The following is a 27,196-nucleotide window of genomic DNA, read 5'->3' as shown; positions in this document are numbered from 1 at the left end:
TCCACAATGTCAGCCATGTACGCCTTGTATAGAGCTGGGGCGAAGGGACAACCTTGCTTGATTCCCCTTGCTGTCTTTATAGTTTTTAACAGTCCCGCTTCATTCAATCGCACTCGGATTGAAGTATCACTATACAAGGCTTTGACTGGTTCTAAAAGTGATGGAGGACATTTTAGTGTTTCTAGTTTTCCCCACAGTTTCTCCCTATTTACGCGATCGAGAGCTTGAACCAAGTCTATCGATGCTATAAATATCGTCGGATGGCCCTCAGACTCTCGCTTTCAAAATGCTGATCATCATTATATTGACCGAGGTACCTAGGTTTTTTTCAAAGCCAGATTGAAATGGATCTGTTTTTGCTTCTTTCTGCCATTCCTTGAATTCATCTAAAATCAGAGATCCAAAATGTTTTCCCAGCACATCCAGGAGCGCTATGAGTCTGTAATTTTTCAGGTCGTCCCTAGAGCCTTTCTTATAAATTGGGACGATATTAGCAGCTCTCCAGGTGGCAGGGATGGATCTTGTGACCTGACATCTTCTGAAGATTTCCGTTATAAGTGGTGCCCATGTTATCGCGTCCTGTTTAAGGTGGATGTTCGAAATTCCATCAGGACCCGGGGCACGAGAATTATTCAGCTTCTTAATCTTCTCCAGAACGGTCTGTTCGTTACATGTGATCCATTTACTTATGCCGCCATTAGTTGTTATCCTTCCATTCGGTGTTGAATGTTTGAATAAGTTCGCAAAATGTTCCAACCATTTGTCTTCGCTAACACTATTGGTGATAGTCGTCTCTGTAGGTTTCAATTTGTTCTTCATTACTGACCAAACATCTTTGGAGTTTTTATTGCAAATTGCACGCAACATGGTCTCTGCGTCTTCTTGATTTAGTTTCCATCAGAATGATTTTAACCATGATTTGTAGTTTTTTTTTCTGTGTATTTGCAAAATCTACGTTTTCTTCTATTGGATTGTTTCGGGCCCATTTTATGGCTTTTCGTTAATTAAATTTCTTTAGCCTTAATTCCTCATTTTTTTTTATGGAGATGAGGATTTTTCTGTCTGGTTTTGTATCTCGCCCGTAAATATGGAACAAGCAACGTGCAGTAATCCAATTATTCTGAGGTTTGGTTGATAGTATTTTGCCTATTTTTGTAGGTCGTCGTGTTGGAAACTATTGCTTGCGTTGTCAATTTTAGCCGGTTTCCTTGCAAGTTGGTTTCTACCTGGTGCGGCATTATCGTAGACTAGCATTTGACTGCAGACCATGTCGCTGTTAATAAATTATGGTCACTCCAGGTGGTTTTGACTACCTCTAATCTCTCGATCATTGACTATAATCCCTTGGAGGCAAAGATGTAATCAATAGTACTTTTCTTTCTTTCACTTTCCCAAGTTGGAATCCTGGGTAGGACTGTGCTCAGCGAGTTAAGGTTGTACAAGTCGCGGGACTCCATCAATTCTGAGCATGCTAGACCCCTTTTAATTGCATGTGAACTGTAATTTGTTTTATTTGAAGATGTATTGTTTTCTTCATTTGAGGCTGGACAGATGGCATTCAAATCGCCACAAATTAGAATATGATCCACACTGAAGGTTGATGTGGCTTCAGTTAATATTTTTTCCACATCATTTAGAAACTCTTTTATTGTCATCACCGCAGGGTTCCAATAGATATTCAGTAACATTATAACATCTAGGTTTGCACTCCCCTGTTGATTTCCATATTTGTCCCATTCCAGCAACATTGCTTGAATTGTCAAGGATGATACCAGGCTGTGAGCTATTCGCAAACACCCTCCAGTACGTACAGCTGTTAAAGAAGCCTGATGTCGGACGACCGTTTTTCGCTTCTTGAGCTGGAGACAATAGGACCTCGAAACCGTCTATACTAGGCGGGAGTAACAGGCAAGTCTCTTGTAGACTTATGAGATCAAATCGGCCTAAATTTATCTCACCCATTTGCGTAAGGTGAGTATGGCCTCTGGTGTTCCATGATCCGATGGTGATGTTTTGGTCAATGTTTTGATCGACGGTTTTAATCCTCGCCGATTCCTTTCCAGTACCAGAGAACCTGAGAGATGGTTGCTATTTTCCATGTCTTGCTGTCCGTTATTCGAAGTATTTTCTCTCAAACTGCCTCTCACTTTACCTCTGGCAATCTGCGAGCAATTCGGTTCCCTTGATTTATGGGACTTGCTCTTTTAGGTTTGTAAAGTCACATGTTTTTGGGAGGTTGTGATGCTAATGGGTTATGTTTTGTGACATCGACATCTACCACATGCAACAGCTGAGCTCAGGCTGTGCTTAGGAGTTGACCTAGACTGTTCGGGACTCTGAGCACCTGCCCTTGTGTGAGTGTTTATGTTTCGATTTAAGGAAACATGCAGCCTCTTGGTTGCCAGGGCAACTCTCTATTGCATGAAGAAACATTGAGCCTTTGGAGCTATGCGCTGGCTGCAAGGTCTTCTTTGCTGGCTCTTGAGGGTCACTGTCGACCCTGGCACCCAAAACCTTGATGTCGAGAGCCTGAGCTGAAGCGATAGTCATGCCATAAGCTGCCCACCACCTTTGGCAGCACTCCCAAAGAATTTTCGGATGTCATTTCTGGTATGCACTGCATAGATCCTTGTGTGTCCTTCCAAGGGAATTTAGAATTGTACCCAGGGATAGGAGAGGGAAGGGAATAGAGGCATTCTGTAGGCTCAAAACAATAATGTAATATGTTCCACATAGCACACCTCTGCAGCGGTGTTCGTCGAAACAACCTCTAATATCTTCTGCTTATTAACAGTGTTGATTAGCTGCTAACCAAGTATTGAAAGCATGATCTGGGGTCAGGAAATGGTAATGTTTTCTTCCACTCCTCGAACTTGCGGCCAACTGATGCCAGAAAGAAAAACAATCTGAGGAACTTGATGCAAGAAGGATCATGCGTCCCTGTACACATAGGACAGAGATAGTATGACAGGAGCACACCTGTCAAAGCCTATATTCAAATACAACAGAAGTAATACTCAGTCAACCACTAGATGGTGGACTATGCAAAGAATCTAAATCTAAGCAGATTCACAAGTCTCCGAAAAATATACACACACATCGATCCTTGCACTCACGCAGCCGCTCAAGGGACTGTTTGTGCTGCACCGTGCTGAACCTTTGTCCTCACTGGAGCCGCCTGTGATCTGCCTTTGTAGGACACCTCATGCCTCCTGTTACTGCTACTGTGTACACCTTGACGTGTGTTGTCCTAATGATGTCCACCTTCCCATCGTTCTGGCAGCATCTGGGAAGCTAGACATCAACCCAGAGCTCTGAACTGCGATCTAGCAGACTCTGTGCAACCATCCTAGGAGATTTCTGCACCCCAGCTTTCTGGGATCTTCTCGCAGAACTCCTCAGCCTGGGTCATCTTTCCTGGGTTCACTGTCCCCCCTACCTAATCTTGTCACTGGAATCCTTTTCAAGGATCCCTGAGCACCATATGTAGTTGTCCTGGTGATCGCAAGTCTGTTGTGTAATGGGCCAGTGTTTCCACTCTTCAACCATCCATTTGCTGGCCTCAGGTTGTCAAACCTAGATCTACATATCTTCTGCTGAAGCACCATAACTCCTCACGGCTGGATGGTTGATTTGCTGTGACATTTACTTAGCTTTTCGCTGTAACTGTAATGTAACGATTGGGCTTGTCCCATTCAACCCTACAAACATGTTTCATAAATGTCTTCAAGTCCCTAAAGATACCAGAGAAAATGAATTAACTGCGAAACCTCAGTGTGTTATTGTTCCCATTTGGCCCTGGATTTCTTAGACGATGTTGCTGTATTTTTAATGCATGCCTGTGCTTTTATATAACCTACTGTTTGATCAATCATTGCAACTGACATTGTTTAAACATTACAAAGTAGGTGGGATCGTACCATTGTGCATCTATCTTTTGCTACTAATTTTAGGTGCTAAAAATCTCCTTTTTGGAGTGTTTTATTATTGTTCACTATATCTAACTTCCTCTAAAGTACTTACCTTTAATGTGTGTTTCTCATTACATACCTTTCATAAAGTGGAAATACTTTCCAGTATAAACTGTGTGATTTGTTTTGTTGCGTGCTTTAGTGAGATGGACTGGACCATGGTACCAGCCTACTACCCTAAGAGTTAAGCCAGACTGTCAGATAATTTACCACAAACTTACTAGACACAGTGTGCACACAACAGAAACCTCCCAAACAACAAGTAACATACTCTTTGCTTCATGCACACTGCCAAAGAATGAAATGCACAGTGATGCACCAGATACATATATTGAATACAAAACAGTCCTACACCCTGCGATCAGCTGCCATCAAATCAACTGCAAGCAGTGAGAGACACTGAAATGTTGGGAATCAGGCAACACTAAATAAGTCACCAAGTATACTCCAAGTATTACTGACTAAGCACGACATGGGTGAGCTTGGCCACATTGTAATAGTAAAGGACTTAACTCACCAAACTCTACATCTGAGATATCCCCTCCATTGGTGAAGTTTCTGGAGCAGTTTCCATTGGAGAGCTTGATGTTATTGTTGAGCTTAGAATCAGTAGCACAGGCTTTAGCCAAAGACTGAACAAGGTGCTCATCATCTGCATTTCTCCATCCCCACCAGCTGACCTCAGGCTGGCCACAGCGAGCAATAACTGTCCCATTGGTCTGATGCCTGAAGTGGAGACATGATGGCTCAATGGAGCATGCACAGATACATACAAGCACAGTACACACAACTTGCACAAATGTTAAATTGTTAGCACTGTAAAACGATTTTCAAGCCTTACAAAATGCAATAATGACCCTCTAGAAAAGGGCTAATCCGAGGTTGTATTAAATGAATAAGACTAACCCACAACATAATGTGGAATATGTGGCTGAACAAATCTTGACAGACAAATCTCACTTGTGTGAGTTACCTTATTTCGAGCTTATCAATAAGAGCTTATTTTGAGCAGTGTCTGACCAAAATGACAGTTTGCAAATCAGAAAAGTGGTCCCGTAGCCCATAAAATATCTGGAAATAAACAATATACATAATGTTTGCATGATGAATTAAAAAAAGGGACGGGGCTGTGACAAATAACCACTCTGATTGCTTAGATAAAATTCCAAGGGTGTTTATTATCGTTTTACAACAGACAAAATGATGGTTGTGAAAAGGGACGTTTAGGGCCTGCTGGGTTGTTGGATTGTTTGGCACTAGGGCCGTCCCCCGTCCACTCTCCACTTCCCCACCCTTTTCCTCCTCCCTAGCCCAGGCACTCTAAATGGGGATGTTTATTATGTCAATAGGGGACCCCCACTGTCTGTGATACTTCCTTATCCTAGAAGTGAGGTCCTTAAAACAGTGGCTAAATACCTCCCTAGTGGTCTTCTAGTTGTCCCTGATCTAGCCTTGCATAGTATTCTAAGGGTGTGGGTGCCTTTTTCCGCATTATACAACCTATTCATCACACACGCACAACCTCACCTGTCCTTATCCTGTACTGCATCCCAATGTTAATCTCCTCCCAACAGTCTGCTATCCTTCCGAATCTCACACTCTGCCATCCTACCTCACCCATTGATCTTAATATTTTACTTCTTGACTCCTCCACTCATGACTGTCCCTACTATCTCGGATGGCATATTCTTGCCCGTCCTTCCACCTATGCTACCTCCATGCCTCTACTACTCCTCTGTTATTACCACTACTCCCGGTCCCCTACTACCTTTCACTGCTCCCACTTCTATTACTACCTCTCACTATTGTTGCTCCTCTTCTACTGCTTTGTTAACACCACTACTTCTCTACCTCTTATCCCTCTAATCTTACTCTGCACTGCTGCTACTACTAATAACTACCTTTCCCGCCTACTCTACTATCACTACTCCAACCTACTACTAACACCTCTCTACTCCTTTTCCATCGCTAGTACACTCACTCCTTACTCTCAAGCACAAACACTCCACAGACCACTCTCTCCCAATACCCTCTCCACTTGTTTTGCAATCACGTTCACTGGTCTCTCGGATGTCCTCCACCACCTCCTGTCCTCACCAAACTAACCTACACTAAACCATTCACACAACTTCTTAAATAACCCACTCCCTCCCAGGATTGGTTGCTTACCCTGTCCAATCACTTCCCTTTCTTCCAGGGTAAGCCTTGGCCCCTTTCTCCATGTAGTGCTGCAGCATTTCGACTCTGGAGCCTGCAATGGCTCATAGGGGCGTGTTGTATTAAAAAGGAATCACTGGTTAGCAGGTTTTCATCAATAAGGCTGTCGTGGAGGCCTTCATTCCTTAATATGAATCCCTAGTGGGTTAGTGCTGTTGACAGGGGTCTTTGAATATAGTAAATATAGTATCCAGCAGACTCTGCTGGAGCCATGCTCTAGTTGTTGCAGCGTTCAGCATCTCAGAGTTCTCTGTGCCGGGTCACTCTGCGCATCCCGGCCTCTTCTCCGGCTCCTCCTAGCGGCATCAGAGCCTCTGTGTTAGCAGGTAAGGTGTGGCAGGGAGAGTGCTGCCTGCTCTTATTCGGGCACCGCAAGTGTTTGGGTCGGGCTCCCCCTACCCCGACAGGGTCAAAAACGCGGCCCTGTCACAGGGGGCCACTAAAACAATGTAATAACATTTCTGACTAAATTAAACCAGTATTGAATTGATGTTCAGCATTTTCTAGATTGCCCCAATACAGTTCCATCATTACTAAGATATTAACAAAGATCCTTTGGACAGAAGATTTGTCAACTACATACAGAAATGTATCAAATATATACAAACACATTACAAAAATCTCTGCGTAACCCTATAGCATGCTGATAACCAGACATAACTTATCTAAATGCATTAGGGATGCATTGAGGATTTTGGAAAACCTGCAAGAGTACGACTGGTTCAAGGGATATACCGCAAACAGGTAGGGGATTTTGCAAATCCAGAACTTGAGGTATTGCTGTTCTTGCGCTGGACCAGCACATGAAAGTAGACATGTCTAGGGACACAGCTCGTCCTCGAGGTCCAGGGATTGAAGGATCTGGGCCAAACTGATCATTGTGAACTTAACATTGCACAGAAACAAGTCCAGAAACTGCAGACTGAGGATAGACTGCAGACTCGTCCTCCTTCGACACCTAAAATAATGGGAATACCATCCTCCCATTCCCTCCAAAGCGGGCACCAGATGGATTGCGGCCTTTGCCAGGAGTTGCTAATTTCCTCCAGCAAGGAGGCATTTGAGGTTGGGTATTTTGTGGGTGGAGGGTAGTCCAGGAAACAGGTGATGAAAGGGAAGCAGTAGCTTTGTGAAACAAGCTGCAAAGCCCACGGCTCCAAAATGGTGTTCACTACTCTTGGAAGTGACTCACCGTCACACACATGGGAGACCTACAGAAAAAAGTTGCCTCAATAGGAACTTTTCTGGATATACCAATGGGATGCTATTTATCCCTTAGGGATGAATGAAGAGTTGTTTAGGACCACCTCTATGATATGCGAGCCATCAGTAATCTCTGAAATCTAGCCACTGTATTGCATTTCCATTTACTCAGCGGTCCCTCATATTTACTGAGCCACAGGATATCCCAAGGTCACCTACCATAGCAAAACCTGTCTAGCACAGACTGTGGAACAACAACACCAGATGCCACCCTAATTTATAGCATCCTTAATGAAAATATATTGAGAAGAAAGCTTCTTTACACTGAGTCATCTTTGGCTTCTTCACATCGAAAGTTACATGCATTACTAGCATTCAGCCTATCTTTACCATACTCTTACCTTTCGCTTCGATATAAACTGCATTATATCTTCTAGACAGTCACATCATTGCGAGTCACTTTTGTGAACTCGGGATTAACATAGACTACTAGTATTGCAATGCATACTAACCACATGAGGGGTTCATACCATTACCATGAGATATTGTGGTACGACTCATTTATATTGTCATCACTACTAACCAGAGGCCTCAACTCCATTCCCTATAATGGAGGTAAATCATTTTACTAGATTGGTGATTGGATACCATGTTGAGATTTCTTCCCACTCAAAACGTTGCTGAACCATTGACTGAGTGGCTCTACTTAGTTACATTTTTGGACACTTTTTTGAAGAATACGGAGCATTCGTTACGTTAGCATTCATGGTTTACCTTGTGCTTGCGCAACGGGTGACGTGATGACATCATCCCGTTGCCAACCACACTATAGATAAGGACGCCATTTGTGTAGCCGCGCTTTGTCATTCCGCCGTAGATGGATGCAGAACATGTGGGCAAACACTGGATGTCTGAATCGGCAAGTCCAAAAACCCAACACTAGACAGGCCAGGAGGCTGGTCACCATATATCTTTCTCATCCATATTAAGCAGTTTATATTATCTTTTACCTTTGATCATTTTTATCCCTCTTTTATCATAGGCTCTAGGATTGAAGTCAGTTACTCCTGAGCGACCCAGATAGCATTTTTCCGACTTCAATTGCTCATTGAACAGGTATATTGGTGAGGCTGAGTTTTGTTTCTTATAATTGGTATTTGGCCTAAATATATTTTGAGATTTCACTTGTGATAGATTTGCTACTTTTGACTTCGATCACAAAGGATAGCCCATCTTCCCTTTTCAGTATTTGTTCACTAGCAGATGACTTTCCATACTATCACTTGACCTACTCATCAATTATCCTCCATCGGATAAGATTCAGTGGCGATGATTATTTACTGCATATTTTGCTTTGACATCCTAAGTGTGTGTCATCAATAATTATAGACATGTTACAGTCTTTTTTATCTACATAGGTATGTTTAGTTAGCAATGGGAGTTCTGTGATGTGAACAGATGTTTGGTTAAGACTTAAAGACCATTCATATGGTAAGGTAATGCTTAGTTTTATAGAGAGCCAGTACTTGAGTGTTCTAGAAGAATGAACCAGCCATCACACTCTGATCCCCTTGCCTTACAGATTTGTATTGGTTATGTGCAAGAAGCATAGACGAATTCAAAGTACACATGCACCTATCCAACATTCTGATTGGAATTTTTCAGGCATGAAGTGACTTTCAAGCCTACGATGTCGCTTTGATTTTGAGACTATATGTACCTATTATGATTATTGTATCAATAAATTGTTGAGTTTGTTATATCAGTCTTTTTCTGATTACTTTCAGCACGCGTTAAAGATTGTACCCCTAAAGTAGAGAATTGTTTCTCAAAACACATTGGGTTGCATCATTTGGATTTCTATTTTGTGGTTTTTATTAGATTGTCGACTTGAAGACATTTGATGCCATGAAGAATTTTTTTCCACCGAATGTCTCATCACTAAATATGGATTACAAGGATATTTCTATTGAATTACATATATACACTTTAATCTGAACAGTTTGGCTCTTTGTGGCCCCATATAGTGTGCAGGGGACAGGAGTTCCCACATCTTGGGAACTTTTTTTTCTCACTACTCTGGGACATGCATGTACAGTCTCCATCCAATCGAAGAAAATATGACTTAACCTCATTAGTGCCAAGGACGAGGTATCTCGTCCTTGGAATTCCCTCCCTGTTGCCAAGGACGAGATTCCTCGTCCTTTTCGGCACTTCGTTTTGTGAGCAGGGATCACACAAAACTGTAATCCAAACCCCGGGCTATGTGAGGGGGGAGGTCCCCCCCTCACTGCCAGGGTTCTGGATTACCTTCAGTTTCACGTCAGCGTGTGTGACGCACGCCGACGTGAAACAAAGTAATTTTTACTGCAGCAGCCATTTCGGGCTGCTGTGGTGAACATAAAAGGGGAGTCTCCACATTTCTCCCCCTCGATCTCCGGCTGTATTTCAAGCCGGAGATCGAGGGAGGTGTCGTTGGAAAGGGGAGATTCTCCCCTTTCCCAGGACACCCTTTGACACAGCATTGCTGGGTGCGGATCGGGCGCAGAGTGCTCGATACGCGCCCAGCAATGCCACTGGACCACCAGGGATATGTTTGTGATGTGGGGGAGAGGGGGGCTGCTTACAGTAAGCAGGCCTCTCCTCCCACCCCCGGCCCCCAAGTTATGGGGGCACATATGTGCTGAACCCTGGGGGCAGATGGCTGATCATCTGCCCCCAGGGAAGGGGGCAAAATAAAAAACAATATCAACTGGGATGGGTCGTGGGGGTGGGGGGCCCTAGACCCCAGAGATTTTTGCCCCCTTAAAGGGTGGTGGCCCTCCTCCTCCCACACCAGGTTGGGGCCTGCAGGTTAGGCTCCCCTCTTGGGGCAGATGGCTGATCATCTGCCCCCAGGGAAGGGGGAAAAATAAAAAAATAAAACAAAAGGGAGTTTTGGGTGGTAGTGGGGGGTGGGGCCACTAGCCACCAGGGATTTATTTTATGGAAAGGGGGGTAGCCCTCTCCTACTCACCTCAAGGGGAAATGGGGGCACCCCTTTCAGCCCTCCCAGGGGGCAGATATCTGCTCCGAGGAAGGGGCATCTGACCCCAGGGAGGGCTGCATGAGATGCCCCCCCCTGCATTTGGTATGGGGGAGAGGGTCATCCCCCATTACATTACAAAATTACCTGGCGGTTTAGGGTGCCCCTCAGCCCGCCCAAAAGTCTAGTGTACCATTTTCAAATAATTGTTTTCTTTACCAAACTTGCCTTGGCGCAGAGGGGCACATTGGTGTGCCAATCTGGCCCCAGGGTGCAAACACCTTACTGCCCCACCCACTGGGGGGCCTGTCCCACAATTTTTGGTGGCCCTCTCCCCCCCACCCTAAATGGAGGGGGGTGTACCTCACGCAGCCGTTTGTAGGAGGCCCAGGTAGGCCTGCATGAGGTGCCCCTGCCACCCTTTCGGGTCCACAAATTGTGGGACAGGCCCCCCAGTGTGTGGGCAGTAAGGTTTGGGCAGCCTGGGGCCAGATTGGCACACCAATGTGCCCCTCTGCACCAAGGGGAGTTGGGTTACCAAAGGAAAAAAGTGAAAATGGTGGAATGCATTTTAGGGGGGGCTGTGGGGCACCCCAAAGGGACGCAGAATTTTCTAATGGGATGGGGCATTGACCCCCTCCCCCCCCCCCCCCCCCCCCCCAACACCCCACCCGCAATGGAGTGGGTGGCATGTCATGCAGCCCTCCCTGGGACCAGATATTTGCTCCTAGGAAGGGACGCCTGAGCCCATGGAATAGTGCAGGACAGCCCCCACCCCCTTATTAGGGCTACTTGAGATGCGCCGCCCCTCCAATTGGGGTGGGGGTGGAGAGGTGCACCCCCTTCACATTAGAAAATTCCCCAGCGGTGTAGGGTGCCCCTCAGCCCCCTCTACAGGGCAGCCTGCCATTTTGAATTATTTTCTTTGTTTACTAAACTTGCCTTGGCGCAGAGGGACACATTAGTGTGCCAATCTTGCCCCAGGGTGCCCAATCCTCACTGCCCCACCCACTGGGCGGCCTGTCCCACAATTTTTGGGGGCCCTCTCCCACCTCACCCAAAATAGGTGGCAGGGGTACCTCATGCAGACCTACCTCGAGGCAAATATCTGCCCGTAGGAAGGGGCAAATGGGGTTTCACTGGGGGGGTGAGGTTCAGTAGACCACCAGGGATGGCCTGCAAGGGGAGGCATGTTTGAAAATGATTTGTTTTTGCTGGTGTTACTGTAGGTAAAACATGTTTTTTGTTTTGTTTACAGCTTTTTCTACGCGAGCAGCTGCAACGTTATGTTAGTACTGTTTTTCTATTATTCTATGGTTAGGGCCCACTGTCAGTGGGGTGGGTGAGACTGGGGCTGGATTGTTGTTGGTGTGGGTAGGAATGGGCCGTCTGGGCAGATATGTTGGTGGGCTGGGACACAATTTGCCCCCCATGCCAGCAGAACATTGGTGTTTCCCTGGGAGCGGGTCCCTCCCATGTGGGTTGTCCGTCTGCAAGCCCAGACTCCACCTCTGGCTGTGCTATGTTACAGATGGGGATCCTGCCGGGGCTCCCTGGAGCTGCTGCTGTGCTTAGGGGACGGTACACCCACATGGTACATGGATGTCCAAGGCCAGGGACATCACCTCCAACCATCCTGGAGTTGTGGTTGGGCTTCATTACAGCTTTTCCCTTTGGGGAGGTATTTGCACACTGCTGGGACTCCCTGTTGGGGAGAAGCTGTAACGCAGGGCAGCCAGGGCTCCAGCAACGTCGGTGGCAATATCCCTGGCCTTGGGCACCCTTCTCCCATGTGGGTCTTTGCTGGGGGTTCTGGGTAATAGATTCTGGGCCGATTTGCACAAGTCAGACCTCTGTGGATTCCCACGGGTGCCTTCTTTTCCGAAATGCATGGGGTTCCCTATTTTCTTTGGTGGCTTGGACACCCTAGGCCCAAATCTGTATGGTGTGTACATTAGTCAAAATCCTGCAATCCTGCTGTGCAAAAAGAGTTGGGGTTACCAGTGTTTTAGGCTTTCCCCTTGGCGCCCAGGTAGGTGCACCCACACATATGAGGTACCGTTTTCATCGGGACACCTGTGGGAACGCGGGACAGTAGGCCATGTGTTGGTGGCGGCGTGTTTCGGTGGGTGAGCTGAGTGAAATGTGTGGAAAATGGGTGTTTTTTTCACCCAATTTCGGACTTTGCCAGGTTTTCTGGGTAATACATTCTGGGCCGATTTGCGCATGTCAGACCTCTGTGGATTCCCACGGGTGTCCTCTTTTCGGTAATGCATGGGGTTCCCTGTTTTCCTTGGTGGCTTGGACACCCGAGGCCCATATCAGTATGGTGTGCCCGACTGGAAAAAGTGTGAAATTCAGCTGTCAGAAGAGACTTGGGGTTACCTGTGTTTTAAGTTTTCCCCTTGGCGCCCAGATAGGTGCATCCACACATGTGAGGTACCGTTTTCATCGGGACATGTGTGGGAACGCGGGAAGGTATGGCATTTGTTGCGTTTGTGTGGTTTTCATAAAGTTTTGACCTATTTCCTGGTGCCCTTTATCACACAACCCTTTAATTTCCGAAATGTGCACTAAATTTAGTCGCTGCTTTAGGCACCATATGCTTTTTTAACCTGCACAAGTCACCTACCCTTGAAAAGGTCTGCCCATGGTCTTTCAAAAAATGTATGCTTGCCGTTCTCACCACATTGGTTTTCCCGATTTACACATGCTAAGTACGTCTGTTCAGGCCGTAAGCATAAAACGCCTGTGTACCATGGCTCAGTGTTTGGCTTGTGGTATTGCTTGTTTTGTGAAACACTACAAAAAATATGCGCTTTCCTAACTGCAAGAGTCGGGGGGATGTAGCGGAGCATTGTTTTTCTGAAAATTCATAGAAGACATTGCCATAACAAGCCAACTATGTCCACCACATACCTTGGACATTTTCCCGCTTTTCCCCCAATCTATGGCATTTTCCCCTACCTAGTTGTTGCCCGACCTACGCAAATCACCCCTTCCTAAACTTGGAATTTAGTCTACTTTTCAGAAATGTATGCCTTTCTGTCCACCAATTCGGCTTTCCTACCCTTTTCTTCCATTCCGTCCATGCATGTCCAATTGGCAAAAATGGCCAGAATCGCCTATCTCTCACAAAACGGTTGATAACCACATCAAAATAATGATTTTTCGTTTACACTCAACCTGTTCATGAAAGCCAGAAAATTGGGGAATCCAGCACAGCAAACCATTTGTTCCTAGCTCGTACAAGGAAAAGACCACAGGCTTTTTTGGACATCATTTTATTGGCATTTTTTGAAAAAAACACAACTTTTTCGCTCTTTTTGCTTATTTTCTCTCACCCCCCTACAGCAACCTAGGATTCCTCCTACATGTGGGGGAAAAAAGAGGCCAAATATGGCCGAGATATCTCATATAACAAAAAAGTTACAAGGCATTGAATGGCAACATACCGAAATCACCAAAAAAGGCCGTGGTACTATGGGGAAAAACCCATGGCAGTTAAAGGGTTCAAACAAATTAAGGTGGTCTTGGATCAGCGGTGAAGGAGGGGAGCCAGGAGGCTGAAAGGTGCACCTGGGTGCAGATGTGCCTCTACCTTGATGGGAGAAAAAGGCGCCTGTGACTGCTTGCTTGAAGGCATCTGAACCCTAGACCTCTGTGGGCAAAGGAGCTGAAGGAACAAAAGTGATATCCCCTGCCAAACAATACATATGGTGCCTAGGATGCCTGCCCTATGAACTTGTCACAGTTACTTTGGAAGCCTTGACATTTTAAACTTATTAAAGCACCTTGGGCCCCCAAAAAATGTTGACGCTAGGGCCGGCACTGCATCTGGGCCGGCACAGTCTATATGGTCTACCCCGGCATTGTCCCTGTCTCCCTAACTCAGAGGTCCCTAGTGGGGGTGTTAGTAGCTCTTCGTTCGGTAACCCCCAAATGTCTTTCACTTCCTGGACTATGTGTTTTTCCTAAGACGCTGGCTACCTTAATCCCTAGGTATCTTCTAACTTTCCCTGTCCAACACAGCTTAGTTTTCTCAGGAGTTAGGAATGGTGCCTTCTTCTGTCCGGTGTCACCCTCACTTTTTTCACACCTGCTGGTACCTGACCCTTCACTATACTGGTCCTTTCAACTTGTCTCCTCCCACCAGGTCATTATGCCTCCGATCTCTCACTCCGCCTTCACTCTTTGATCTTACTTCTTTTCTTACTCCTGTTCTTATTATCGCTTGTACATTCAATGAGACCTGGCCTCGAAGAAGAGGGGGAAGCAGATGCCAGGATTTTGGGGCTGCAATAAAGAAGCCTCCGCTTTCAACCCTCTTAGTCCTAAATCTGGGCAGGATCAAATAATTCTGGTTACTAGACCTCAAAGATCTGCTATTGACCTGGTTAGAGATGAGGTCTTGCAGATACGAAGGCATAAGGCCAAGTCTGCATTTGAAAGTAATCGAAAGAATCAAAACCGAGCACGCGCCTCGACAGGGAGCCAATGCAAAGAATGTCTAGCCGCTGATATATGATCACGGCGGGATAATCGAACGACCACCCTGACAGCGCCATTTTTAACAACTTGAAGTCTATTAGAGTCGACTTTACTAAGACCAACCAAAAGACCACTACAATATTCAATCTTTGTGCCGATGATTGCTCTAGTGTTAGTCTCTGCATTGTCCTGAGATATGAAGGGTCTGAGATGAGCCAATAACTTAACATAGTAGGCTGCCGCCGAGACAAGACTCCCAGCGTGCGCCTTCATGTTTAGCAGCTGATCAAAGACCACTCCTAGGATTTTTACTTTCTTCTGAGGTATTATTTTTACCTCACCCAGAAGGAAGCAATTGTAGAGAGGGCCGAGTTTAGACAACGTTGAGGGGTGCCCACGATCATCAACTCTGTTTTGTCTCTGTTCAAGGCGAGGTGTCAACTCTATTAAGTTCCTCCTCGTCCAGTGAGTGAGTGCCAACAATGGGGACGACACACTGAGTGTCTCCTGCGTAGTTGGAAAACATACCCCCTCCTGCTCTAGAAGAGCGAAGAATAGGGCCATAAAATTGTTGTACAAGGAGGGAGAGATACTCTCCCTGTGGCACTCCAAAGTTAACAGTGACCAGTGAGGCCTCCGCCTCCTCAAAGAAGACTACTTTCTCTATTTAAAGATGTGAAGACAGGCGCTCCGTTACCAGTCTTTAGCTTCTCCTCCTAATGCACGTTTTCATGACTTCATCAATCTTCAGGGAGGCTGAGTTTCTGTGTTTTTTCAGGCGGGTCTGCATTTCTGTTTCAGGTGTAACAAATTAATTAGCTCTGAGGATTCTGGTACTTGTATTTTTCGCACTTGATTTTGCTGGCAGGTGACTGGAAACAACTCCCTCCATAGCACAAATCTTCCCCTTGAGGGGGGGGGGAGCCATGGTTGTGGCTAACCAATGTAAGGCATGATGGCCCTGCTGCACTGCCTTGTGAGCCCGGGACTCCTGGAACAATGTTTTAACTTTCTCTATTGTCTAGGAAGGAGCTCATCCATTGAACGGCAGCTGGAGAGAAATTGGCATCCTCTACTATTCTAGCGACCAGAATGGCGTGGTCAACCAAATCAAATGCGGCTGAAAGATCTAGTGATATTAAAAGAGATGATAAACCCTTGCGTTCCAGGAGCCTCGACTTGAGCTCAAGAAGTGATGTCTCAGTTCCAAAACTTTGTCGAAATCCTGATTGGTAATGATTGAGGACAGGAAACGTATTCAGATGTTGAGCGATCTGATTATAGACAATGCGATCCAGGATTTTTAACAGGAACAGCGTGTTTGTTATGGGCCTATAGTTGAGCAGAAACTCCTTGGCTGATCCAGGTTTTTTTTTTTTTTTAAATGGGGGTAACCCAGGCTATTTTTTTTTTTTAATGTCGACTGAAACAAAACTCTCCTGTATTTACAAATGGCTTACAATAAAAAAGGAGGACAGTATTTAATTAACATCTGGTAGCCTTCAACTGTTCTACCACACCCGCCAAATCAACAACCGTAATAGGGGAGACATTAAATTGGGGGATCGAGGAACATCTAGTAAAAGACCCTTTTGCGCTGCTACTAGTGGCAAAGGAAGGAACATCTTTTTTAAAAATATCTGACCTATTGCCATTTAACTTATTTTGCATGGCATTTTGTATTTCCAGGCACCAGTCAGCATCCTTAATTAGCGGCAGTGCCAGTGGCTGAGGGATGTTCCCTTGTTCTTTTAGAATTTTAAAAAGTTCTTTGACATCTGACTTGGCATTCTGGATTCTCGAATTGTGGATGTTCTTTTTTCGCTTCCACAATCGCCAGTTTATAAGACTTAGCAGCTGTTTCATAAGCTGCCACTGACCCAGAACAAGGGTTTGCTTTACATGCATTGAACAGCTTGAAGGATGAGGATTTTGACTTTTGTAGCTCCGTTGAGAACCAGGGTTTACTGATCTTTCCTTCAATATTTTTTCTCTGTTTCAATGGTGCAAGCAAATTAGCTATAAGGTCAAGATTTGCTACACGAGAATGAGACATTGTAGCTGCCGAATTGATGTCAACAAAGTTAATAGCAGGATCAAGTAGAGGTTCAATTTTATCACGGGTAAGTAACTTCAGATTTCTAGCCAACGTGACCTGCGGTCTTCAGTTATTCAGTTTCATGGGAAAATCAGCCATAATGGCGAACAGCACAAAGGCATGATCAGACCAGGGGCAGGGGATGACCTGATAATCATGGCTAGTAACAGACATTGAAACCCAATCGAGAGTATGACCCAGATTGTGGGTGGGAGCGTGGATTATTTGCTCAAATCCCAGGTCAGTAAGGACCTGCTCCAGTTCTACCACCAGATCATCTTTTACATGACCCAACCAGTAATTAAAGTCTCCCAATAGAACAAAGCAAGAGTTTGGCTTGAGGCTGGCTAACAAATAATTAGAAAGCGCCAAGATGAAGTTTTCGGTTAGAGAGGGAGGCCTATAAATTAAAAGCAAATTGACTGTAGATTCTGCATTAAAACCCAACTTAACATGCAGAGACTCAATGCAGCTCATTATTTGGCCACGTACTTTCCAGATGCTGAAGTCGGCATTAAAAGTCAGGGCTACCCCACCCCCTCTACCTTCTATTCTGTCCTGTGGAAGCATAGCATTCCCATCAGGTATGGCAAGGTGGAGGGACTGGCCCGCTGCACTGGAACCCCAAGTTTCGGTCAATGCGCAGATATTAACATTATTCCGTTCCTTTTTTTTTTTTTTTTTTTTTTTTAATTAAAATGATTACAGTTTTTATTACAAAAACTTTCTTCATTTGGTAATTGAGATAGAAGAATAAAGAGTTGGTAAAGAGTTGATAAAAAAATAAACATAAAATAGTCGAAACTTTTTTTTTTTTTTTTTACTTTAACCATTTTGGGTATTCAGTGATTTATTGCTTAGACGACATGATCTTAAATAGGCAAGTACTGTTGGTTGTCAAGTTCCGGTCCAATTCCTTTACGATCCTTCAACAGTCAAGGTAAATGATTACTTTTCCCAAACACATGAAACCAAAATTGTAATATTCAGACAGTCAGCTTCTTATTCGTGCTTGTCATCAAGACTGACCATGTTTCCTGAGGCGATAATTCAACATATCCAGCAGGAACCACGTTTGTGTATAATGATCTCTCTTTGTTCAGTGCCTTACAGTCCATGAATATATGATATTGTGACTATTTCTTCTGTATCTTTACAGAAGCACATATACATAATATGAGAAATTGATTACCCCCTCTTTACGCCGATGGCAAAATGATTGGCAGTGTTTTCATGCAATATTCAAATTAACATGACAGCCTCAAAAAGCCAAAACAATTTAATAGTGGGACCAGATATCAGACTCATTACAAAAATAGTTTATTAAATGTGGTAATGTGTAAAACAATTGACTAACTGGACAAGATCATTTCATTTGTTGTCATAGATTGCAGATCTAAAAACCTTTCCACAAACAACAAAATACAAATAAACAGGAAAAGCAAATTTCGCCTCTGGATGCTAGATTCAGTGTTTCTGAAAAAGAAGGGAATACTGACCAGCTGAGTGTAAGGTAGGTACAGGATGATTCAGAGCAGTACCCCCACTTGCAACCAGGAACTTGAGGGGAGGACGAAGTCTAGGGCCCTCCCAATTCTGGGGTATGATTGACTCTGGCAAATACCTTTGTAGGCCTCCTGCCCCAGGCTGAGAGTGGTCCCTTTCTCCTCATGACTGTCAGAAACAGAGGTGGACTAGGAACCAAAAGAGGCCCTGGAAATAATTTTCAAAGTGGTCCCATATTACACATGTTAAGTAAAACTGTAACTCACCCCTATAATCTGGTTTTTCTTGGGACTTTGCAGGTCGTCAGAGGTCACTTTTCCCACCGTTTCTTCAAGACCACAATGGCCAGGAGTTGCAGGTTCAAGTGAAAGCCTGGTCACCCACACATGCTGGTGCAACGTGTTCCAGTCGAAGAACGCAGACCACTCGGGTGCATGCCTCCTCTCAGCACACGACTGGATGCAGGAAGTGGTTTCAGGTGATTGTCACTGTTGCACGGCGATAGGAGGGGACACAGTTGTCTGAGTCAGCCTTGGATTTCGGGTCCCTTGAATGCTGGGACGCCAACATTTTGCAGAGACAACTCGAAGGACAAGCTGGTAGCCTCCATTCACTGCACTGGGAAAAGTCAGGACAGAGTTAAAAAAGCAAAAAGTTTGGGGGTCCATAAAAATAGAGGGAAAGTTGCTAATAAGAGAACACTTTTCTAACATCTCTAGCGCCTTTTCATTTGATATTCTGTGTCTGTCTCATGGGCCTGAGATCAGAGGAAGCTGAAGCATAGAAAAGTGCTTTAGCGCTCTTATGAAGAACGATGAAAACTTTGCGATGCTCACTGGTGGCTCTAAGGTTCACTGACTAGCAGGAGATGCATTCACAGGGTCATGGTTTGGGACCAGGCAGCTTGTGTGGGTCTGAAAACGAAATGAGCGTCCTCCAGTCGTTGCAGGGATTGAATCCAAGGCTTTCAGGATAGACATGATTTAGAAGAACAAGTTACTTACCCATGGTAATGTTCTTTCGACTGGATGTTTGTCCCACGTATTCCTCATCTTGATATATTCAAGTCTGCTAGCAACTTGCGTCAGAATTTGTTTTTCATAGGGTAGAGCGTCGTGCAGTGTTGAATTTTGGTCCTCAACTGTCTCCACAGCATCCCTCGTGACGTTGACGCTGGCATATAGAGCATGTGCGCTGACCGTTGCTTCAGTTCTTAGTTTTTTCCTCCTTTAATTAGCATGCTGTGTCATAGGAGGATACAGTCTTGACGTTGCGAGAAAGGAAGGTGCAAGACACGAAAATTCTAGTCAAGAGAAGATGGATGGGAGGGCACTGAGGAAAACGTGGGTGGAACATCCAGTTGAAAGAACGTTACCACGGGTATGGAACTTGTTCTTCAAATGGACTGTGTCCTCCCACGTATTCCTCATCTTTGATAGACTCCCAAATCAGTTGGAGTTAGGCAGAGGGTGCCAAGAATGTACTTATTTTGCCAAATTTGGCTTCTGCTCATGAAAAAGAATCTACACAGAAGAATTTACTAAATGTATGAAGGGATTTCCATGTTGGCGCTCTGCAAATGTCCCTCATTGGTACACCTCTTTCTAGAGCCGAGGAAGGAGCCACCCCTCTAGTGGAATGTGCCCTCAGACCTTCGAGTGAATCCTTGCCTGCCAACAAGTAACACTCAGTTATACACACAACAATCCATCTAGAGATGGTTTGTTTTGTGACTGCTAAACCTAATCCTTGACCAGCATAACCAATGAAAAGCCGATCATCTTGATGAATACTTGCAAAAGGTTTGTAATCAACTAAATTACAAAATAGTAAGATTACAAAATGTTTTAGCCCTGGCCTTATTTGAACATGCACAGTCATTTTAAACCCTTAACCCAGTGCCAATCAATCAAACCACTAAGACAAGGCTTATATAGCGTCTATTTGCCATATACATTACACTTATACCGCCAACAGCCTCTAAGTTACTTACCTGTACACCACAGATGGGATACGCTTCCAGGATCGAAAGCTTGCAACACTCTCTAGCTCCTTATCAGTAATCCATGCTGGTACAATTAGCTCCTGAGGGTAGCTGGCACATAACCTGCAGAATGAGAAGGATATTAAGGAAAATGCAGCGTTCAGGAAGAGAAAGCCCTGGGGACATTCACAGAAGAAGCATAGAGAAATAAGCAGAAATTAAATTAAGTGTGCATCAACCGTGAAAGATCATAGAATAATGTGTAACATATGCATTCACTGAATTAAATTATTACCCTACATATGCAGAGCCTACAGCAGACACCAGCTGTGCTGGGTAATTAGATGGGATGCTGACTAAATATGCATGCAAACATTTCCTATGCAGCTTTACTTAATGACCGGCTGGATTCGTGTTTGCAACTCCTCATGCCTTCAAACACCATAATCAAAATTTAGGCAAATCCATTGCTCCTTACAATTTGGCACATATGATTTATTCATTTGGCTAATGTTAAACTGGTTGCGATAAAAAGGACTACACTGCTTGTATAAGTACAGGGATGAGCAATGATTGCTCAACTATGTGACAAGACCAGTATCCTTACTGTGTCAAGAGGGGATGGGAACCCCCTCTCAGCCTGGGGTGGAAGGCCTCCCGGGAGGAATCCACAGCCAGCCCTACCCCAGAGGGGACAGAGGCAGTTGGGTGGGGCCCAATTCCTGTCCTCCTTCCCATGTGCTAACTTGTATATATGAAGTACCCATTTGCATCAGCCCATCCCTTTGAAACCAAGTGCTGGCCTAGTCTTATCTTTCTTTTCTGGCAGAGCACTTGGCAAGAGAGAAAAACCCCACACAGAAATAGAATCATCAGCGCCCCACAAAAAGCAATCTCAACACTCGGACGGAGAGGGATGACTAAAGGGAAGCGAGCAGGAGGGGGTGCTTACCGGTCAGAACTATGTGATAGGCTTTCGGACAGCTCAGAAGGAGGGAAAGCATCAGACGGATGAGCCAGAGCTCCCAAATGACTGTTTCCAGCACTGCGCACTGCACACCAGCATCGGCCCACCCAAAAGGAGATTGGTGCTGGGCCTCTAGACCACCCGGGACATGTAGAACAACCCACCAACTAGAGACTAAACTTATCTTAGGGGCATTCAGGCCAGAGCCCACTTACACGACCTGGGACATTTTGAAAAGCAAACCACCATTGTTGTCCCGCTGCCACCTCATGCAGCGAAAGGGTTGGGGGTTTACATCATTTCATTAGAATTTATGTTCAGCGCGGGCCCTATTCAAAGGGTCTGAGAGTGCCTGGCAGGGTTTCACGGTTAAAAAGGTGGGCGGTGATGCAGAAGTTACAAAACATTTTCAGGATACTACAGAAAGATAAGAATAAACAAGTGGTAGGAGAGGAGATGGAGGGGCGGTGGGTTTTGTGTGAAGAAACAGATATGTTTTGAGGCCCTTTCTGAAAGAGGTGTAGTGTGGATGTGAAGAGGTAGGGTGTTCCATGCCCTGGGTGCCCAGTGTGTTAGTTTGCAGAGTGGAATGTGTAGGAGATGCTGGCTTAATTGTCTGGCGTTTGTGTGGGTGATGGGTTTGAGTATGTAATGGTAAGATGGGGTTTGTTAGGAAAGATGTCTCTTTTGGCAACTTTCCCTCCATAGTTTCTATGGACCCCCAATCGTTTTGCTTTTGAACATGTACTGACTTTTTGAGGAAGTAAATCCTTTTGCTTGCCTTCCCCTACTTTGTGCTCATTTGTTAAGGGGAAACCGATCAGTCCTTCAGACTTTCAATACTAGGAAACTAGGTTTCCCTTTTATCTTTTACATTTGTTTTAACTTTTTAAATTTACAATGCAGTGCAATGGGGTGTCACGATCCTACTCGCCTGCCACCCAGCACCGCTACATGCGCCTCTGCTTTTATTTCCTTGTTTTACCGCTGCAGTTTTGGACTAATCTAATTGCATGTTCCAATTTCGGCTTTTGGGTTAAACCAGTAGATGCATTCTGGGGCATGTATGCTGTCCAAAAGGCAGAGGGCTGGAGGAGGCATACTAAATACATTAGTTTGCAACAAGCTACTAAGATCTGCCGAGGGCCCGATTGCATTCACCTGTTACAAGCTACTGCAGGATTGCATTCACCTGTTCCAAGCTACTGCAGGCTAGGCTGCAGAGAGCTGAAGAGGACTTGCTTAGAAACCACTGCTGCTACTCTTGCAGGCTACTGAAGCCAGGGCTGGGCTTAAATGAACACAGCTGCCAGAGTCTGCAATCAGCGCCACCCTGCTGGCCGTGAGGGCCTTTATAAGCTCACTTTGAACAGAAGCAGTTGTCAGTCAACTGCTTCCACTGGGAGTTCGTTCTGGTGCTCCTGTTACCAGTTTTTTACCTTTCCTGGAAATCCTCTTTTGGCCTTTCATTCCTGTTGCTGTTGATGCTTGCAGCTCCCTCTCCATTCTGATGCAGCCTTCTGCCCAGCTCCTCTGGGCTCTCACCTGGCGGCTCTGCCGCACTCCGCTGCCTTCTGCCCTGCTCCTCTGGGTTCCCACCTGGTGGCTCTGCCAAATTCTCCCGCCTTCTGCCCTGCTCCTCTGGGCTCCCGCCCGACGGCTTTGCCGCACTCCGCTGCCTTCTGCCCTTCTCCTCTGAGCTTCCCTGCCTGGCAGCCTTGCCACACACCTCTGCCTTCTGCCCTGTTCCTCTGGGCTCCTTGCCTTGCAACCTGCCTGTTCTAGCTTCTGATATCCTATTCTGTCCTGTACCTGGTTATTTCTTTCAACGCTGCTTTCTACTTGTGTACATCTTGGTCCACTGTGGTGTCTCCACTTGAATCCGTTTTACAGTGTCACCCCGGGTTGGTCTCCGTTCAGATCACATAAGGGAAGACTTCTGTTGCCTTCACCTAGTCCGTTGAAGTCTTACCTGCCTCAGTATATGGTCTTTCAGTTTTACCCTTGCACGGAGAATAACAGTTTCCTCGGCACGCCTAAGTCATGACGTTGCTGTATGACTGTTGTTAAGAGTAATCTGCCGGTACCTATCCCAAGGGCTTTCCTTAATCCCTGGAGACCCCTTATCATATTCCAGTACACCCTTATTTCTGATCAATCCAAGTCGCCCAGTGTACTTGCTTGTCTTTTCTCCGTCTCTTTGTTTACAGCCTGCTCCTGCAGTTCATGTGAATACCTGTTTCAACTAACAGCTTGGTATGTACCTTTACTCTGTTATATGCTAGCATTTTCTTCGGAATCTCCCTTAATCTACTTGCATACAGTGAGAGATAGCCTCTGCCCTGTGCTCTCCGCCTAGACTTGTGACATGGGGAATACTTTTGCATCACCCTAGCTTTTTACACTTGGGGTTTTTGGTTACTTCTGTATGTGCCAAAAGACAAGCTGGCGGCAGCAGACCTATTTTTACATTGTGTCTAATGTGCACATTTGCGATTACCACGTAAGGCTACTAAATGTGGCTACTTCCCTAAAATGGCTGTGTCCCACAAGACCTTTGCTTGTTCTTTGGCCATGTAATAGTTTGGACTTCTTCCTGCCTTGCCATGTCAGGAAATCCCATATGCAGTCAAGCACTAGCACAGGAAGGCTGCGGCTTTCGCTGGATAGTGCTTCCTTTGTATTTGTGTGTGGTTCAGGAAGGGAGTGGGACGGCCTAGTCCCGTTCAACAATGGTGATGTCAGAGTCTAGGTGTGGGACATGATTGAAAGCAATAATTGTCCCTGATTTGACAGCTGGAACTCGCCTTTCGCCATCCTTTGAATTGTCCTGAAGAAGCCTTTATCAGTGAACCTTGCATTTCTCCATCGCCAGGGGTTGTATCTTACATCTGGACCTGACAGGAAGAATCCTTGCACCCGCAGCTCCTGGGCCCCTCTCACCAGAACCAACTGCAGGAAATCCAACTGCCAGTCAACCCATCAAGTAATCTGGAAAAATCAGAGCCGGGGGCTAAGTAAACACAAAGCATTTGTCGCCCCCCCACCCCCCTGTCCTCCATATGATAACATTGGGAACCCGTCCTGTGCATCCTAATATTCCATTGCACTGCCTTTTGTTAGTCGAATCTGGGTAGTATTCCTGACAGATAAGAACACAATTTCCTTACCTACTAACCTTGTTGAATATCTTTTGCACAATCAAAGTAAAATTAAAACTTACCTACAGAGACTACATTCTGGGGAGAAGCATTGTGGCTCCTTTGACTTTTGGGCACAAGGACACAATCATCTTTGGGATTGGACTGCTTAAGTTAGGAGAATTCACTTGTGACTTGGTTCCATCTTTATTGCATTAATGTACCTACCTCTTATGTTGATTAAGTCATTTGAATGCATTTTAAGAACCTATGGTAATTGTATATATTTTTATTATTGAGTATTTTGTGATAATATTGTTTTAGTGTGTGTGTGTAAAGGCCTAGAATAAATATTTGCATTTGATACATTCCTGCCTTAATTGAATTATTGTGTATTATATTGTGTGGACTCATCGAGTACCTCAGACCCCACTCACACTCTCCTGAAAATAGCATTGGCTTCTCTCCACGTTTACCTTAATTGGGGTTTGGCTAACCTCTCAGAGTTCCATGTTCACTAGAATTAGGCCAGCCTCCAAAAATCTGTCCACCAGGCCAGATTCTAGAAATATCTTATCAGGTGTTTGTGATGGATGGCTTTGAAAACATTGCAGAGCCCACTGAGGGCAATTATTTGAGGTACAGAGATTCAATGAAGCTGAGCAAGAGCTGGGGTAATATGTGAATGTTTTGGTGGGTGAAGGATGAGTCTGGATGCTGCAGTTTTTATGGCTTGTGGGGGGGCAGGGGGCAAGTGTGCTCCTGGGGTGTCAAGTGAGGAGAGCATTGCCATAGTCCAGCTTGGAGAGAACAAGTGCTTGGACTGCGATGCAGAAATCATTAGGAGGAAGAATGTGTCTGATCCTTTGTAGGGGGTGCAGTTGCAGATTGCATGTTTTGGTGACCGCATCTATGTGTTGTGTGAAGGAAAGGTGGGGGTCGATGGTGAAGACAATGTATTTGATAGCTGTGGAGAGGGATATGCGTGAGTTGAGCATGGAGAGTTCTTTGATCCAGGGGGTGAGTTTGGGAGTGTTGAGCTTGTGGAAGTGGGTGGCCATCCAGGTGGTGAAGGCGGAGAGCAGAGCTGGCTTTTGAGGATGTGGAGCTGTGGAGGAGGAGTGGATTTGTAAGTATGGTTGTGTCTCATCTTCATATTGGTGGAAATGGATGTTGTGTTTGCTAAGGGCCTGGCCAAGGTATTCAACATATAGGTTGAAGTTGATTCGAGACAGAGCAGAGACTTGAAGGACCCCGTACTAGACCGGGGTGGGGTCTCATCGAAAAGGGGGTACAGAGACAAAGTGTGTCCTGTCAGTAAGGAAGGAGGTGAACCAGTCAAGGACTGTGCCTGAGAGTATCATCTTGTAGGATAGGCATGGTATTGTCTGTAGTGTCGAAGGCTGCAGAAATGTCGAGGAGTATGAGTAATAGTGTGTCCTTTGTCAGTGATGTTGTGGTGCTCATCTAGGATGTGAAGTGCAGCGGTCTCAGTGTGTGTCCAGGTCAAAAACCAGATTGGAAGTGGTGGAGTAGGTCCTTTGTGGTGATATCTTGTTGCAGTTGGGACGTGACAAAGTATTCCACAATTCTCACAAGTTATGACAGGATAGTGATGGGCCGGTAATTTTTGAGAAGTGTGGGTTTGTGAGACAGGAGCTGATAATACTGAGCAAGTGGGGAGCAAGGGTGGTGATGCAATTGGATGTAGCTTGAGTTGAGCATGCATCATCTAGGTAGCTAGATATTGATGCAGGGGAAGTTTTGGTTGGAAGTTGTAAAGTCAGTACAGTCGTTGTGGAAGTTGGGATTGTGTGTTGGGAGCAATAAATTAGGTGGAGAAAGGTGGGATGTGGGTGTGATCGAGAGGAGCAAGTGAGAAAGAGTGCTTCATAGGATGTGTATGGGAGATGTGTGTGATTGCTAAGTGCGAGTCACTCTTCATACATGATGGTTATGCCACCACCTTGTTTGTGTGTGCGGTCTCTGTGGGGATTGAGATTGTGCAGGAGAAGCATATCGGGGATAACCGATGTGTAGTGGGGTTAGAGCCATGTATCTGTAAGGAAGAGTATATCTGGTGAATGTGTGCTAATAAGGTCATTGATTTAATGTGTGAGCAGGTGCAAAGTGGCAGTTGAGAAGAATGCATTTAATAGTTTTAGCTGAGTGTTGTTTTGGAGTTTACTTTGAATGTTTGTGTACTTTGTAGGAGGCATGTTTTGTGGAAAGCAGTGTCAAACGGGAGCCAACAGAGAACAAAGTATGAAAAAGGGAAAAGATACCATCAAGAACCCTTAGCTATGTCAACCCTTTGCTCTGGACACACGGGCAACTAGATGCCCTAAGAAAATTGCTTAAATTCCCAAAGTAACCCTGAAGTACTTCAGCGGGAAAGAGATATACAAAGGAAACAGGTGGTCAGTCCTCTTTTGAAAGTGAAAGCTACAGAATGCTGGTAAGGAGCTGGACAGAAGACCACAAGGGGAGCTTCAAGCAGCAAATTGGCACCCTTATGCAGGAAGAATTGTCTATACCGTCTGCCCTTAAATGGATGCCACTTTCAAGCTTTATCGAGAAACTCACTTGGAGGT

At 45.3% G+C, this 27,196-nt stretch overlaps 1 protein-coding gene across 7 annotated transcripts in view; it reads right to left on the bottom strand.

The window, feature by feature from the left end:
- The window catches only part of MTMR3 (myotubularin related protein 3), a 2,389,252-nt gene that overhangs the window by 791,485 nt on the left and 1,570,571 nt on the right, over positions 1-27,196 (bottom strand). For all 7 annotated transcript variants that reach the window (XM_069619294.1, XM_069619290.1, XM_069619289.1 and 4 more), the window contains 2 exons: positions 20,505-20,618; positions 4,489-4,697 (listed from right to left, as the gene is read on the bottom strand). In XM_069619294.1, coding sequence (XP_069475395.1) covers positions 4,489-4,697; positions 20,505-20,618 — 323 coding nt within the window. The remainder of the gene's footprint in view (positions 1-4,488; positions 4,698-20,504; positions 20,619-27,196) is intronic.

Source organism: Ambystoma mexicanum, chromosome 10 (genome assembly GCF_040938575.1).
Source record: "Ambystoma mexicanum isolate Mex_15411 chromosome 10, UKY_AmexF1_1, whole genome shotgun sequence".
Lineage (NCBI taxonomy): Eukaryota > Metazoa > Chordata > Amphibia > Caudata > Ambystomatidae > Ambystoma > Ambystoma mexicanum.
The sequence above is the reverse complement of the archived record's forward strand: the minus strand, read 5'-3'. Positions and strand labels throughout refer to the sequence as shown.